The 17084-nt window shown below is 45.1% G+C and overlaps 1 protein-coding gene across 2 annotated transcripts in view; it reads right to left on the bottom strand.

Moving 5' to 3' along the window:
- LOC132819522 (1-phosphatidylinositol 4,5-bisphosphate phosphodiesterase beta-1) overlaps positions 1-17084 on the bottom strand; it is an 893680-nt gene that overhangs the window by 80786 nt on the left and 795810 nt on the right. For both annotated transcript variants that reach the window (XM_060831077.1, XM_060831078.1), the window contains exons 25-27: positions 11668-11800; positions 11510-11563; positions 8449-8668 (exon numbers count right to left, since the gene is read on the bottom strand). In XM_060831077.1, coding sequence (XP_060687060.1) covers positions 8449-8668; positions 11510-11563; positions 11668-11800 — 407 coding nt within the window. The remainder of the gene's footprint in view (positions 1-8448; positions 8669-11509; positions 11564-11667; positions 11801-17084) is intronic.

Below are 17084 nucleotides of genomic sequence, written 5' to 3'. Positions count from 1 at the left end.
GGATTGAAAGATCGTTAATAAATTTAGCACCAGGCCAAGTTGTGGCCAACACGAAGGCAGGGCCTTCATCAGTGATTGGGAATATCATGCAGGTTTGAATTTACAGCTGCCACATTGCCACTTGTGCGTGCTTGGGTGTCTACAGCTGCCACATTGCCAATGGTGCGTGCTTGGGTGTCTACAGCTGACACCAATGCACAAGAGCTGTGTCTTTTTGCAAGACTCCACAGGTCTCTGTATGGAAATCTGAGAGGGGGTGCTTGGCCACTAGGTGGGGCTGCATCGCAGGGAAACCACCAAAATATAGAAGTACTTGAGTCACCTTTTCGAATCCTGATACATCAGTTAGATTCATTAAAAAGGTGAATGGAATTGGGCTCACACTAAGCTCTTCCCATTTATACTGGAATTAACTTCGATAAGGAGAATTACGATTTAAAATGTAACTTAATATTGAGTCCTGTGGCGTATTGTGAGAGCTGATGTACATTGACACACTGGAAAGAACAGGAATATTTTCAAACTTTGGACCATTTTGGAATTACAGGGGCTTGGCAAGCTCATGGTTCCCTATTGGCTTCTCAATGACAAGGTCTTGGCCAATTGGTGTCTGCACAGTGGGACAGGGGCTAGAGAGTTTTGAGAAGATTTGTAGCTCAGGTTGAGGTTCTGGATGTAGTTTTGCTCGCTGAGCTGGAAGGTTCATTTCCAGACGTTTCGTCACCCTACTAGATAACATCTTCAGTGGGCCTCTTGGCGAAGCACTGTTGATAATTCCTGATATCTATTTATATGTTTGGGTTTCTTTGGGTTGGTAATGTCATTTCCTGTGGTGACATCATTTCTTGTGGTGATGTCATTTCCTGTTCTTTTTCTCAGGGTTGGTAGATGGGGTCTAACCCGATGTGTTTGTTGATAGAGTTCCGGTTGGAATGCCATGTTTCTAGGAATTCTCGTGTGTGTCTCTGTTTGGCTTGTCCCAGGATAGATGTGTTGTCCCAGTCAAAGTAGTGTCCTTCCTCATCCGTATGTAAGGATACTAGTGAGAGTGGGTCATGTCTTTTTGTGGCTAGCTGGTGTTCATGTATCCTGGTGGCTAGTTTTCTGCCAGTTTGTCCAATGTTTGTAACAGTCCTTGCCCAGTATTTTGTGAATGATATTAGTTTTGCTTGTTGTCTGTATAGGGTCTTTCACAAACCCACCAACACACTTAAACAGCAGCTAATGAACTTGAAAGACCCTATGCAGACAACAAGCAAAACTAATGTCATTTACAAAATACCTTGCAAGGACTGTAACAAACACTACATTGGACAAACAGGCAGAAAAATAGCCACCAACTAGCCACAAAACGACATGACCCTCTCTCACTAGTATCCTTACATATGGATGAGGAAGGACACCACTTCGACTGGTACAACACATCTATCCTAGGACAAGCCAAACAGAGACACACATGAGAATTCCTAAAAGCATTGCATTCCAACCGGAACTCTATCAACAAACACATCGAGATAGACCCCATTTACCACTCCCTGAGAAAAAGAACAGGAAATTACATCACCACAGGAAATGATGTCACCACATGAAATGAAATTACCAACCCAAAAAAACCCAAACATATAAATAGAAAGTAAGAATTTTCAGCATTACTTCGCCTGAAGATGTTACCTAGTAGGATGACAAAACGTCTGGAAATGAACCTTCCAGCTCAGTGAGCAATTGCTACATCCAGCGACAGGGGTTCTAAGATTCCAGGTGTCACCCCATGTTCTTTCCCAGCTTGTTCACATAATGGGAACAATGTGCCCCCAGGAAGGAAACATGGGCTGAAATTACCTTATTCCTTCCAAAACACTGCTTATGCAAAACTTCTCCTGTCCTACAAGGCTCATTTCTGGCTGGATCTTACATTTTCTTTTGGTTAGCTGTGTTGGGATTTTGGAGAGATATGAGACCTCACGACATTTTTCGCCATGACTGACCAAACGTTCCTTATTAACCACCAACCTTGCCTCTACGGCATCCCTCACATCTGGTCCAAACCCTGTCCTTCTGACAACAATTCACCACTCAGTGGCTATACAGTGAAGGACGCCCATTTCAATTCCCCTTCCCACTCCCTTTCGAATCCAGTCCTCGGTAGTATAGTGGTTAGTATCCCTGCCTGTCACGTGGGAGTCCGGGGTTCAATTCCCCACCGGAGAGGCTACTGCATTGGGGTGGCACGGTGGCTCAGGGGTTAGCACTGCTGCCTCACAGCACCAGGGTCCAAGATTTGATTCCAGCCTTGGGCAACTGTCCGTGTGGAGTTTGCACATTCTCACAGTGTCTGTGTGGGTTTCCTCTGGGTGCTCTGGTTTCCTCCCACATTTCAAAGATATGCAGGTCAGGTGAATTGGCCATGCTAAGTTGCCCATAGTGCTTGGTGAATTAGACAGAGGGAAATGGGTCTGGGTGGGTTACTCTTTGGAGGGTCGGGTTGGGCTGAAAGGCCTCTTTTCACACTGTAAGGAACCTAATCAGATGACTGTCCTTGGCCTCCTCCATTGCCACAACGAACCAAACTGCAAATTGGAGGGACAACATCTTATCTTCCGCTTGGGCAGCCTACAGCCTGGAGGACTCAAAGTTGAGTTCTCTAATTTCAAATAATCTCCCTTCCCAGCCCTTCCCCTTCCCTTCCACTGCTCTCTGCCACCAAGTGGATTAATGCCTCCCATTGACCAACCAGATCGTATCCTCTACCTGCCTTCACCTATCCCCACTTCACTACCCTGCCCCCAACCACCCCTTTATCTGCAGCTCTCCCCACACCCAACCCTAGTCCTGAAGAAAGGTTATACCTGAAACATTGACTTCTCCACCTGCTGATGCTGCCTGGTTTGCTGTGTTTTTCCAGCCTCCTGCTTGTCTGTTCCAATAAAGGACAGACAGCCCTTGAGTCTGTGTCATCATTGAGAGGCTCACTATGCACCCAGGCAAACATTGGCAATCTAGCATCGCCCCGCACCAGCGATGTGATGTCACAAGGCCACAGTGTTGCTTCCCAACCCCTCCACACACACAGGAGAAAGTGAGGTCTGCAGATACTGGAGTATCAGAACTGAAAATGTGTTGCTGGAAAAGCGCAGCAGGTCAGGCAGCATCCAAGGAACAGGAGAATCGATGTTTTGGGCATAAACCTGATGAATGTAATTTCCCCACATTGCCCTTTGATACCTTTCAATAGACAGATATCTATTAATGTGTCCAACATGATTGAACCCCCGCAGTACTCTGCATGAGAGAATTCCAAAAATGACCACCCTAGACTGAAGACGTTCCTCCTCATCTCAGTCCTCTTATTCTGAGATTGCACCCCGTCTGTGCAAGCCAGGACAATCATCCTTCCTGCATCTACTCCCTGCAAGATCATGGCTGTTTGGACTCCACTTTCCTGTCTGTCATTCATGATCCTCCACATCCCTGTCAATAAATGGACATTCAATAAACTTCCCTCCAATACCAGTGCTCACTAGTTGCAATGTCCACCATCTACAAGATGCACTGCAAAAATCTACCAAAGATCTTCAGATAGCACCTTCCAAACCCACAACCACTTCCATCTAGAAGGACAAGGGCAACAGACACTTGGGAACACCACTCCCTGAAGTTTCCCTCCAAGTCACTCACCATCCTGACTTGAAAATATATTGCTGTTCTTTCAGTGTCACTGGGTCAAAATCCAGGAACTTACCCCTCCCCACCCTCTGCACCACCTCCCCCCCCCCCCCCCCCCCCCCCCAACTAAAGGCACTGTGGCTCTATCTGCAGCAAGTGGAGGGCAGCCGTTCAAGAGGGCAGCTCACCACCACCTTCTCAAAGGCAAACTGAGATGAACAATTAATGCTGGCCCAAGTAATGATGCCCATGTCCTGTGAGTAGGTTAAAAAAAAATCTACTCCTCATCTCTGTCTCAAATGAGAGTTACCTTAATTTGAATCTGTGGTATGACATGCTTCTAAAATGAGGAAATTGGACTGTTTGTGTCACATGATAGGAAGATTTTGAAGAAACAAACACAGTCGTTTGAAACATACAGAGATGCTGTGCCAGGGAGAGGAAAAACTGACGCAGGGTTATCTACTCGTTGACTTCACTGTTACACTGAAAAAATAATTGACCAGAACAAGGCATCTTCTCTAAAGTTAGCTGATTGAATGAACTCATCCAGAGCTAGCTTGATAGCAATTTGAACTTTAACTTCAACTGAGCAACATAATATCACAGGCATCGATCTCTATCCTAGTCAAGCAGTGTTTAATTGGGTAGTGCTTGAGCAAAGACACGGCGAGTGCTGGTAATACATTAAGTAGCGACTGTGGCCTCTCATTCACACAAAGGTTGATGAGTCAAGTTGTAATAATCCCAGTCCCATGCCTCCAACGCCTGGAGGAGGAGCGCCTCATATTCCGCCTTGGGACCCTGCAACCACACGGGATAAATGTGGATTTCAACAGCTTCCTTATTTCCCCTCCCCCCCACGTTATCCCAGTCCCAATCCTCCAACTCGGTGCTGCCCTCCAGACCTGTCCAACACTCCCCCCTCTGACCTATCACCTTCTCCCTCACTTTTATCCACCTATTGCTTTCCCAGCTATCTCCCCCATGTCCAACCCCCCCTCCCATTTATCTCTCGCCCCGACCCACAAGCCTCATTCCTGATGAAGGGATTATGCCTGAAACGTCGATTTCCCTGCTGCCTGATTGGCTGTGCGTTTCCAGCACCACACACTCTCGATATTGTAATATCACACTTCCTTTATCCTGTATAATGTACCATGTTGATTATGCACAAGCTTCTGTCTTTCAGCTACATCCAATTAACTCAGACTTTATTTTTCCTAATAAAACAAATGGCAACTAAAAGGGATACCATTAAACAAACCATTCAATCCAGCTTAGAAACCACTAGCTCACATTCAAGAACAGCCTCTTCCCTGCTGTTATCAGACTTATGAACAGACCTCTCACACATTAGAGTTGATCTTTCTCTGCACTGTCTCTGTAGCTGTAACACTATATTCTGTTCTATTAGTCTTAGCGTTTGATTTGTTTGGTTAGCAGGCAAAACAATACTTTTCACTGTATCTCAGGACATGTGACAATAATAAATCAAATCAAATTAAAAATCAGACAAGAGACCATTCTCAATCAGCTTCCAGTTAAATAAATAAGAAGGGCAAACAAACTAAAATTCTACTCTGCAATTTTTGTGCAGTCATGACGTGGAGGTGCTGGTGTTGGACTGGGCTGGACAAAGTCAGAAGTCACATGACACCAGGGTATAGTCCAACAGGTTTATTTGAAATTACAAGTTTTCGGAGCGCTACTCCTCCATCACATGAAATAAACTGATCAAGAAGCAGCACTCTGAAAGCCTGTGAATTCAAATAAACCTGTTGGACTACACCTGGTGTTGTGTGTGACTTCTGACTTTGTCCAATCAGTAATTATTCCCCCCACCACTGTTGACTGAGGCTCTAAAATTAAAAGGTCCTAAAAACATTTAAAAATGCAAGTTTGACAATATTAGAGTGAGATGAAGTTATCAATCGTGCTTTTGGAACGTTTTTCCCTTGATGCCTTGGCATCCATCAGATGCCTGGGCTTGTAGTTCATTTCATAAGTTCATAAAATATAGGAGCAGAATTAGACCATTCTGCCCATTGAGCCATTCCATCATGGCTGATATGTTCCTCACCCTCACTTTCCTGCCTTCACCCTATAACCCTTCAACCCATCACCAATTAAAAACCTGTCTAACACCTCCTTAAATTTACTCTCTGCCCACCGCACTTTGGGGTAGCAAATTCTACGGACGCACAACCCTTTGGGAGGTACAGGCAGTGATTCCTTTGGGAGAGGTCATTTCTCCTCAACTCTATTTTAAATTTGCTCCCCCTTACCCTAAGACAATGACCTCTCATCCTAGAATACCCCACAAGAAGAACCATCACCTCCATGTCTACTTCATCTACACCTTCATCATCTTGAATACCTCAATTTGATCTTTTTTTTTAGATTACTTACAATGTGGAAACAGGCCCTTCGGCCCAACAAGTCCACACCGACCCGCCGAAGCGCAACCCACCCAGACCCCCTATATTTACCACTTACCTAACACTACGGGCAATTTAGCATGGCCAATTCACCTGACCAGCACATCTTTGGACTGTGGGAGGAAACCGGAGCACCCGGAGGAAACCCACGCAGACACGGGGAGAACGTGCAAACTCCACACAGTCAGTCGCCTGAGTCGGGAATTGAACCCAGGTCCCTGGCGCTGTGAGGCAGCAGTGCTAACCACTGTGCCACCGTGCCACCCTAAACTTTTTCTGAATTCCAGAGAATTCAGTGCTAACCACTGTGCCACCGTGTCTCCCCTCACTTTTTCTGAATTCCAGAGAGTTTGGGCCTAAACTGTTCAATCTCTCTCTTCATACAACAAACCCCTCATCTCTAGGATCAAGGTGCTGCCCTGGTGTACAACCCCGTTAGCTGAAGGGAATTGACACCTGTACCTGCACTAGCAATTCTCAGAGTTTCCCATTTTCAAGGCTAACTAGTCCAACTCTGTGCTGAGAAGGACAAGGGCAGCAGATTCCTGGGAACACCACCAGCTGCAGTTCTCCGCCAGGCTACCCATCATCCCGGCTTGGAAATACACAACAATCAGTGATCATCCTCACGGCCACTGTCACCGGAACTTTATCTTCCAGAATTATTTAAAATTCCACCAGGTGCAGTGGTGGGATTAGAACCCCTGCCCCCAGAAGCAGAGGTGTGGCTTCTGGAGCATAAACCCAGTGACATCACTGCCAGACAACTGTGGGGCACTTTGCATTTATTTCCAAGACCAGCCAAGAAACATTTGCTTAAACTTCCACGGTGATGTTACCGGTCAAGCGCTGTTTGAGAGGATTCACTGGTGCTGACAGGGTGGAGTGTCCATGTCATTACAGGCACAACAGAGTGTGGACTAACTGTGAATGGCTCTCTGCAGCTCCCTTGCACAGCAAGGTCCAAACCAGCCCGCACATTCATCTAAATCCGCACATTCATGTTAATTCCTCTCCCTTTTGGGTGGTATCCCTTTCTCTAAAGGAATGCTGTCTACTTTTAGAACAGATTAGATTACTTACAGTGTGGAAACAGGCCCTTCGGCCCAACAAGTCCACACCGACCCGCCGAAGCGCACCCCACCCATACCCCTACATTTACCCCTACCTAACACTACGGGCAATTTAGCATGGCCAATTCACCTGACCCGCACATCTTTGGACTGTGGGAGGAAACCGGAGCACCCGGAGGAAACCCACGCAGACACGGGGAGAACGTGCAAACTCCACACAGTCAGTCGCCTGAGTCGGGAATTGAACCCGGGTCTCAGGCGCTGTGAGACAGCAGTGCTAACCACTGTGCCACCGTGCTGCCCGGCGGCATGACTTACAAGTACGGGATGGAGTTTAAGATAGAACCTGTGCTGTGGAAAGACTTGGGATGGAAACTGAGACAGCAGCTCAGCGAAGCAATTATTTGGAGATTCATTCATCCATTCATCCACGTAGTCAGTTCCTACTCTTCATTTCAAACTAGGGAAACTTTAATTACCCTGTGCTGACTCACAAGATTCATCTCATGCTGTGAATCCGCAACGTGACCGTTTAATGTGCCTGATGTATCATCCCTCAAGAGTCTGATGTTCCAGTGCGGCCGCGAGATGGATTTGAAACAAACTTCTGAGGAAAGTTGTTTCCGGGAAGGCCGGTTGGGAGTTCGGACAATTCCTCTGAAATTCCCACAAAAAGACTTCATCCAATTTTCTAACAACTTGTAAAGTATCTTCCAATTACCAACACTCAGCAGCTGCCTGTGCTGCTTATGTGAGGGAAACAGTGAGCAGTCAGTTTTAACAATGCAGAAAAGACTCAGTGGATATACCAGGAATTTAAAATAAAAAGGAGTTATTGCTTTTCATTACTGTAGCAGCAAACTACAACAAAGGCATTTCCAAACCCACACTCCTTAAAATTATTTTAACATAGGTGAACAAAGATTTAATTCATTTTGGGGGAAATGTTTAGGCAAGATTAGATAACCTACAGGGCGGAAACAGGCCCTTCGAGTCCACTCCGAATCTCCACAAAGTAATCCACCCAGACCCACTTCCCTCTGATTAAGACACCTAACACGATGGGCAATTCACGAGACCTGCACATCATTGTGTCTGTGGGAGGAAACCCATGCAGACACAGGGAGAACGTGCAAACTCCACACAGACTGGACCCTGGTGCTGTGAGGCAGCAGTGCTAACCACTGAGCCACCGTGCCAGCCATGTCAGAACAATATTAGAAAGCACACACAATCCCACAGTCAAAGGTATTTGAGAATGATTCACCTACCTCCTCTTACCATCTCGCTTTGCTGATTTTTCCAGAAGTACCCTGCGCCTTAAATACTCGTTCTGAAACTCGCTGGATTTTGCAGTGTGTTCTTTGATCAAATCAGTGGTTTTTTTGTGGTGTTTCTTCACCAGTTCCTTCATTTCTTTGTAGTGTTTTTTCTGGAGTTTCACAAATGGTTTTTGCTGTCTTAGCTCTTCCACGGTCTGGGCTTCCACCTCTGCAGCGGTTTACAGAAACCAATTGATCACATTAAATTGCTTTGCTTTCTCTCTCTTGTCATTAGTAAATACCTAAGGCAATAGTTCAGAGTGCCATACAACATAATATGATGCATCCTCAATGAAATAGCTGCGATGAGGACTAATGGGTGCACATGAATACTTAAGCAGGATTCTTTTAGATTAGATTACCTACAGGATGGAAACAGGCCCTTCGGCCAAACAAGCCCACACCGACCCTCCGAAGAGTAACCCACCCAGTCTTATTACCCTCTAACTATTACCTAACACTACAGGCAATTTAGCATGGCCAATTCACCTGATATGCACATCTTTGGACTGTGGGAGGAAACTGGAGCACCCGGAGGAAACCCACGCAGACACGGGGAGAACGTGCAAACTCCACACAGACAGTCGCTGGAATCGAACCGGAGGCTGCAGTGCTAACCACTGAGCCACCGTGCCCCACGGCTCTGATGAAAGAGGAGAGGAACTAATTGAATGCTCTTTCAAATGGTTGACACAGACATGATGGACTGAATGTCATCTTTATGTTCTGTCATGTTCTACAATTCTACAACTCTCTTAAATTAATTTAACTTGTCCTTGAAAACGGTGAGGCAAAAGTGAGGACTGCAGATGCTGGAAACCAGAGTATAGATTAGAATGGTGATGGAAAAGCACAGCAGGTCAGGCAGCATCCAAGAGGTAGGAAAATTGATGTTTCAGGCAAAAGCCCTTCATCAGGACTGATTAAAACGATTAACTCAGTTAAATTTGAAGAAATGACGATGGTTAGAATCTGTGATTAAGAGAAGTCATTAGGCTTTCCAATAAGGAGTTTCAGGATTGATGGTGATTTAGCGGTCTGGATCAGAAATTGGCGAGCTGAAAGAAGACAGAGGGTGGTGGTTGATGTGAATGTTCATCCTGGAGCTCAGTTAGCAGTGGTGTGCTGCAACGATCTGTTTTGGGGCCACTGCTGTTTGTCATTTTTATAAATGATCTGGATGTGGGCGTAGAAGGATGGGTTAGTAAATTTGCAGATGACAGTAAGGTAGGCAAAGTTGTGGATATTGCCAAAGGATGTTGTGGGTTACAGAGGGACATAGATAGGATGCAGAGCTGGGCTGAGAAGTGACAAATGGAGTTTAATGCGGAAAAGTGTGAGGTGGTTCACTTTGAAAGAAGTAACAGGAATGCAGAGTACTGGGCTAATGGTAAAATTCTTGGCAGTGTAGATGAACGGAGAGATCTAGGTGTCCAGGTGCATAAATCCCTGAAAGTTGCCACCCAGGTTGATAGTGTTGTTAAGAAGGCATATAGTGTGTTGGCATTTATTGGTAGAGGGATTGAGTTGCGTAGCCACGAGGTCATGCTTCAGCTGTACAAGACACTAGTAAGGCCGCACTTGGAATATTGCATACTGTTCTGGTCACCGCATTATAGGAACGACGTGGAAGCTTTGGAAAGAGTTCAGACAAAATTTACTAGGATGTTGCCTGGAATGGAAGGAAGGTCTTATGAGGAAATGCGAGGGAACTGAGGCTGTTTTTGTTGGAGAGAAGAAGGTTGAGAGATGATTTAATTGAGACATATAAGATAATCAGAGGGTTAGATAGGGTGGACAGGGAGAACCTTTCTCCTCAGATGGTGATGACTAACACAAGGGAACATAGCTTTAAATTGAGGGGAGATAGATGGACTGTGCACTGGACATGAAGTTAGCACTTAAACTAATTTTGGTTTTAAGCTTTTTGTATTCTACTCCTAAGTTTAATGTATGTACCTGAGCAGCCTTTGGGTATTTTGGAATCCCAGCAATTTTATCACAATCTGATTGAACACTTTGAAACTCAGCTCCATGTAACATTTCAGTTTTACAAAACTAAAGTTCAATTGTCTGAATGTGACTGCTCTCTCCTGTCTCACCGTACCGTAACGACTTTAAACATGAGCTGGCAGCTTTGAAATGATGTTGGGTGACAAATATATGATGCTTTCAGACTATTTTGCCTGCTGGTTTAACAGGGGTACAATAAATAAGGGAATAAACGTAGTTGAAACAACAACCGATGCATGAATGTATTTGAATGACAAAGATGCTCCACGATACAGTTTGCAAGTTAAATGAAAGTTGCTGTATGATCACTCAGAAAGAGAGCATTCATTTTGCTTTCTGTTTTTATTTTTTGTCCTTGCTCTACAGAAACTGAGACAAAAAAACATTAGATAAAACTTTTCTCTTTCACTTATAAGCAACCAATGTGATTTAAATTGTACAGATGGCATTAATGCTCTTCTTGTTTGCTATAATTATACATTGCGTGTCTTTACCTCATTTGAAACAAAATATATTTTTCAAATGGTGGCTGATTATTAATATTGTGGCAATTTTATCACACCGATTGTCAAGTGAACAATAATCATGCCACAAACATGAATTTGTAACTGCATTTAGATTAGATTACTTACAGTGTGGAAACAGGCCCTTCGGCCCAACAAGTCCACACCCACCGAAGCGCAAACCACCCATACCCAGTCCCCTACATTTACCCCTTTACCTAACATTACAGGCAATTTAGCATGGCCAATTCACCTAACCTGCACATCTTTGGACTGTGAGAGGAAACTGAAGCACCCGGGGGAAACCCACACAGTCAGTCGCCTGAGGCAGGAATTGAACCCGGGTCTCTGGCGCTGTGAGGCAGCAGTGCTAACTGCTGTGCCACTGTGTCGCCCACCCTGTCCTCTCTGCATCTGTGTAAACAGATATTTTAACATCAGGGATGGAAGTGATTTGAAATCCTTGTGTCACGCAGAGTTTGTTAACAGCTTACCTGACAGGACGCTGTGCATGAGATCTTCTGCCTTACCAGTTGTCTTGACTGCAGCTAATGTACAACGTTTAAAAAAAGAAATTAAATTAGTAGAAAGGCTGCCAAAGCTTATGTCTTCACTTCTTAAAGAGAAATCTGTTGTGCAGAAGCTCACTTACCTGGTGGAGGCTGAACGTGGGTGACTTGCGTTGAGGGTTTGGATGTTTGGCTGGATGTGTGACTGACGCCATTCTCCGTGAGAGCTGTCTTGGGATCATTATTAGGCTCTGTGGAAATGTCACCGGGTTCCGCCTGAGGGACGGACAAGAACAGCTTATTTAGGAATGTGTAAATCCATCAGTTCCACTGAATACAATGATTGCTGGATATCAACAAGACTATCCAATACTTGCTTTTAAACAAAAGCAAAGCCCCTCCAACTCGCAGATCAAAGGCCAGGTTTACTGCATAAGTTCGAAAAAAAGATTCCCACGACTGTTGCTGCTGTGAGACAATATCCGTATATATATGCATGAAGTTGGAACAAGTTTAAAAATAAAGCCTCTCAAATGAATCAGTCATTCCTGCCAAAAGCATTCTAAGAAAATCAGTACCTCAGTTCCGCAAATTGAGTAAACGAGATTGTGGTGTCCAATTTTTCGATACATATCTTCAACATTCTAATCCAGTCCTCTCCTCCACTGGTTCTGATTCAGGCTTGTTTAATTCGGCATCTGATTATCCCTGTGAATCTGCAGTTGCTCTCTTTATTCTCTCTCTCACACACACACACACACACACACACACACACACACACACACACACACACACACACACACACACACACACACACACTCTCACTTTAATTTAGACTCCCACCCTCTCTGCAGGCAATTCAGACCCTTTGATGGCCAAACTCTGATGACCCGTTGCCATGGCGCCCGATTGAGTGGTCCTCTGTGCTTCAGTTTGGATTTTTCACTCCTTGATGGTAATTACAGCCAATCAACAGGAAAATAAAGCTCTTCCACAGCATTACCCAGTCCCACCAGTGTGAGAACTCGCGCTGAAATTATATGGGCAGGGACGGCTGAGACACATTTGTCATTTTATGATTCATGACTGAATGATTAATTATATATTTACCAGTGATTAGCAGCAATGCCATTTTTATATGCTTTGAAAAGAGAATAGGGGCAGTTAATGACTTTTATTTTGCAGTCCATTCCATACCCCTTTTTCTGTCAGGTCTATCTTTCCTTTCTTTCATCTATAACATCAGCAGCACAGGGAGAAGGAGCAGCAATGTAATTTAGCCACAACTATTACATTTTCAAAGTTCGTCTCTCCCAGGAATGTACAACAGTTTAAACATCTTGTTTTGTTAAAAAAAAAATTGCCTGAAGCAAGGCTTATGTTCCTTGGATGCTGCCCCACCTGCTGTGCATTTCCCAGCAACACACTCTCGACTCGAACCATCCTCTGCTATTGCCTATGGGTGGTACGGTGCCTCACAGCACCAAGGACCTGGGTTCAATTCCCGCCTCGTGTGACTGTCTGCGTGGGTTTCCACTGGTCTCCTCCCACAATCCAAAGATGTGTAGGTTAGGTGAGTTGGCCATGCTGAATTGCCCATTGTGTTAGGTGCATTACTCAGGGGTAAATATAGGGGAGGGAGTGGGGGATCTTTGGAGGGGCGGTGTGGACATGTTGGGCCAAAGGGCCTGTTTCCACATTGTTGGGAATCTAATCTAATCTCCAGCATTTGCAGTCCTCACTTTCCCCTGAAAAAATGGCATCATTCTTTCCTTTTTTGACTCTTCAAAAGTTCTTTATGAAACACAGTGAAAGATTCATAGAACTGTACAGTGTGGAAACAGAGCCTTTAGTCCAGCTGGTCCACGTCAACCAGATAGCCTAAATGAATTTAGTGCCATTTGCCAGCATTTGGCCCTAAACCCTTCCTACTCATCTACCCATCCAGATGCCTTTTAAATGTTGTAAATGTACCAACCTCCACCACTTCCTCTGGCAGCTCATTCCATACGCGCACCACCCTCTGTGTGAAAAAGCTGCCCCTTAGGTCTCTTTTAAATCTTTCCCCTTTCACCTTAAACCTATGCCCTCTAGTTCAGGACTCCCCAGGAAAAAGATCTTGTCCATTTACCCTTTCCATGCCTCTCATGATTTTATAAACCTCTATGAGGTCATCCCTTAGCCTCTGATGCTCCATGGAAAACAGCCCCAATCTGTTCAGCCTCACCATATAATTGAAAACCTCCAACCCTACCAACATGCTTTTAATTTTTTTTCCAAACCCTTTCTAGTTTCACAACATCTTTCCAAAGCCGGGAGACCAGAACTGAATGCAGTATGCCATAAGTAAAAAATGAGGTCTGCAGATGCTGGAGATCACAGCTGCAAATGTGTTGCTGGTCAAAGCACAGCAGGTTAAGCAGCATCTATTCCTGAGATGCTGCCTAACCTGCTGTGCTTTGACCAGCAACACATTTGCAGCAGTATGCCATAAGTTCATTTTCTGGTCAGTGATAACTCCAAGAAAATTGACAGTGAGGGATTCATTGATGGTAACACCATTGAATGTCAAGTGGTTACGGTCAGATTGGCTCTAATTGGAGATCTCAATGAAGATGAGGATCGATCAAGACTGTGTCATAACCTATTTTACTTTTCATCTTCTTTGCTGCAATATTACACCTCACCATCAACAAACTGCACATAGGCACTGAGAGTATTTACAGAACAGGCTGAAAACAATTTGTACACCACCAGCTTTAATCAAGTAGGCGGCACGGTGGCACAGTGGTTAGCACTGCTGTCTCACAGCACCAGAGACCTGGGTTCAATTCCCACCTCAGGCGACTGACTGTGTGGAGTTTGCACATTCTCCCCGTGTCTGTGTGGGTTTCCTCCGGGTGCTCCAGTTTCCTCCCACAGTCGAAAAATGTGTGGGTTAAGTGAATTGGCCATGCTAAATTACCCGTAGTGTTAGGTGAAGGGGGAATGGGTCTGGGTGGGTTGCGGGTCGGTGTGGACTTATTGGGCTGAAGGGCCTGTTTCCACACTGTAAGTAATCTAATCTAATAGGCTTCACTCCAAACAGAGTCTTGTCAATCACATCTCAAAGCCAATGAGAAACTGGAGCTTTCCTGGAAAACCTAGGATCTCTTTAACCAGCTACAGCGCCTTCCTCTGGCCTTCCCCCTACCCCTGCACTCATCCATTAAGTGACCATTGAAAACATGAAACATTTTCCATAATGTGGGCGGCTTCTCTCAATGAAGAAACACATAGATGGGGAAGTTCACCATCACCTCCACTCTGCCAGCCCAACCCTCTGCTGACTGAGTATTTGAGGATCAGGATCGCAAAGTTGAGGCTGATGTCACGTCCTACTGGGCAGCAGAAATCCCCAAGTACCTTCAGTCAACGGAGACTTGGGCCACGTATCTCAGGAAGGATGTACTGACCCTAGAGCATGTTCAAAGGAGATTCAAGAGAATGGACCCAGGAATGAAAAGCTTAACATATGAGGAATGTTTGAGGACTCTGGGTTTATACTCGATGGAGTTTAGAAGGATGAGGGGGAGATCTAATTGAAACTTATAGAATATTGAATGGCCTGAACAGAGTAGATGTTGGCGAGATGATTCCATTGGTAGGAGAGACTAGGACCTGAGGGCACAGTCTTTGAGTAAAGGGAAGACCTTTTTAGAATGGAGATGAGGGGAAACGTCTTCAGCCAGAGAATAGGGAATCTGTGGATTTCACTGCCACACAAGGCTGTGGAGGCCGGGTAATTGAGCATACTTAAGACTGAGATAGATACATTCTTGAGTATCAAGGGGATCAAGGGTCATGGGGTGAAAGTGGGAGAATGGGGTTGAGAAACTTATCAGCCATGATTGAGTGGTGGTACAGATGCGATGGGCTGAATGGCCTGATTTCTCTCCTATGTCTTATGGTCTAATCTACAGCAGTCACTTCAGAGCACTGGAGGGGTATCAGCAGTGATGCCATCCACAACATCCTCCAAAACTAGTGGCAGCAAAGGTGTTCCGACAGCCAGCGTTCTTTCCCAGGCAAAAGTAGCCAGCAGAGAGGCTGAAGTCACTCAAAGCCAGCTCTCCTAGACAGGGCATGTCATTCAGGTGCCAACCGCCCTACTTGGCACTCAGCAGCGGCCAAAGAGTCCCAGTAGGACAACAGGAATGCTCTAGGGAAGTTTGCAAAGCATTGCTGAAGGGATCAGACACTGCTGCCTACTCATGCGAGTTCCTGGCATGTGGCTGGCCAAAGTGGACAAGGTTCCCTCAGGAACGGACCAACTGAACCAGTTGGCAGACTCTGCCAGCAACATGCAGTGGCAAAGTTGAGGCACAGGACGAGGTAGGAGAACCACCGAACACCTCATTAGCTCATGTCCCCAAGCACTACCTTGCCCCTACATGTGGCAGATCATGCAGTAGGCTTTGGGCCTATCAAAGTGAACAGAATCAATTCACTGTTGATCCTGGAGGACAAGCTAAGGAGAGGCTGATCTGAATAAACATGAGAGCAAATTCCCTGACCCTGTATCTCCAATAGGGATGGGTTGCAGAGTCAGTGTTGCAGTGTTGCATCCTCTACTCTGCCCAGCCTTCTTCTCTGAGTGTACTATCTCTACGAGAGTGCAGAGTTGCCAATGTATCACGTACAAAAGAAAACACCACAAGACTGAGATGCAGTTCTACTGATGCAAGATGTTCTGCCATTTGCTGGGAGGCAGTTTCCTCTCTGGCACAAGTCAGAACAGGGGTTTAACTCTAAAGGCCAGTACTAATTTACTTATGCAGGTGGACATTAGGACCAGACAGCAGAGAAAGAAACCATTTTATCAGAAGAAATACAGAGGAAAGGCCGTGTTTGGAGATCCCTATAATCGAGAGCTCTCCAGGATCAGGTACAAGAGCTTAATCAGATACAAGTGCAGGAAGGTTTTAATCTTTTGGAGTAATTTATGTTAAAAAGATGTACCATATTATGATGATCTGGAAATGCATTGTCTGAAAGGTGGGTAGAAGGCAGATTCCCTGGAACATGCGCAAATAGAATTGGATGAATGTTTGAAAAGAGCAGGATTCGGGAAAGATTGGGTTAGAACAGGATAAGAATCGAATAGCTGTTAAAGGCATGATGGGCCGAATGGCCACTTTCTGAGCCTAATGATTTTGTCTTGTGATCTTAGGTATCCCGAAAGAATCAGTCTCATGTTCCTTCACATAAACACCCACAGGGAAGTTATAACTCCAGTCTTTTCTCAACCCAATTTTCAAAAACACTCACTTAATGAAATGCCCAAGGTTAAGGGGGTAAAACTCTGTCCAGGTTTGAGGGTAAACACCCTGCTTTTGACTCATCCCAAAGGTGGCAGGACAGATGTACAGGGAGAGACTGTCTCGGTTACAAATGCATTTATAGCAGTTTAGAAAAATGAGTGGGACTCATAGAAGCCTGCAAAACTCTATTAAGACTAGACTGAGTAATGCAGAAAGGATGTTTCCAATGACCTGGGACTCCAGAACCAGGGGTTTCA

The sequence above is a fragment of the Hemiscyllium ocellatum genome, chromosome 10, assembly GCF_020745735.1.
Source record: "Hemiscyllium ocellatum isolate sHemOce1 chromosome 10, sHemOce1.pat.X.cur, whole genome shotgun sequence".
Classification (NCBI taxonomy): Eukaryota; Metazoa; Chordata; class Chondrichthyes; order Orectolobiformes; family Hemiscylliidae; genus Hemiscyllium; species Hemiscyllium ocellatum.
The sequence above is the reverse complement of the archived record's forward strand: the minus strand, read 5'-3'. Positions and strand labels throughout refer to the sequence as shown.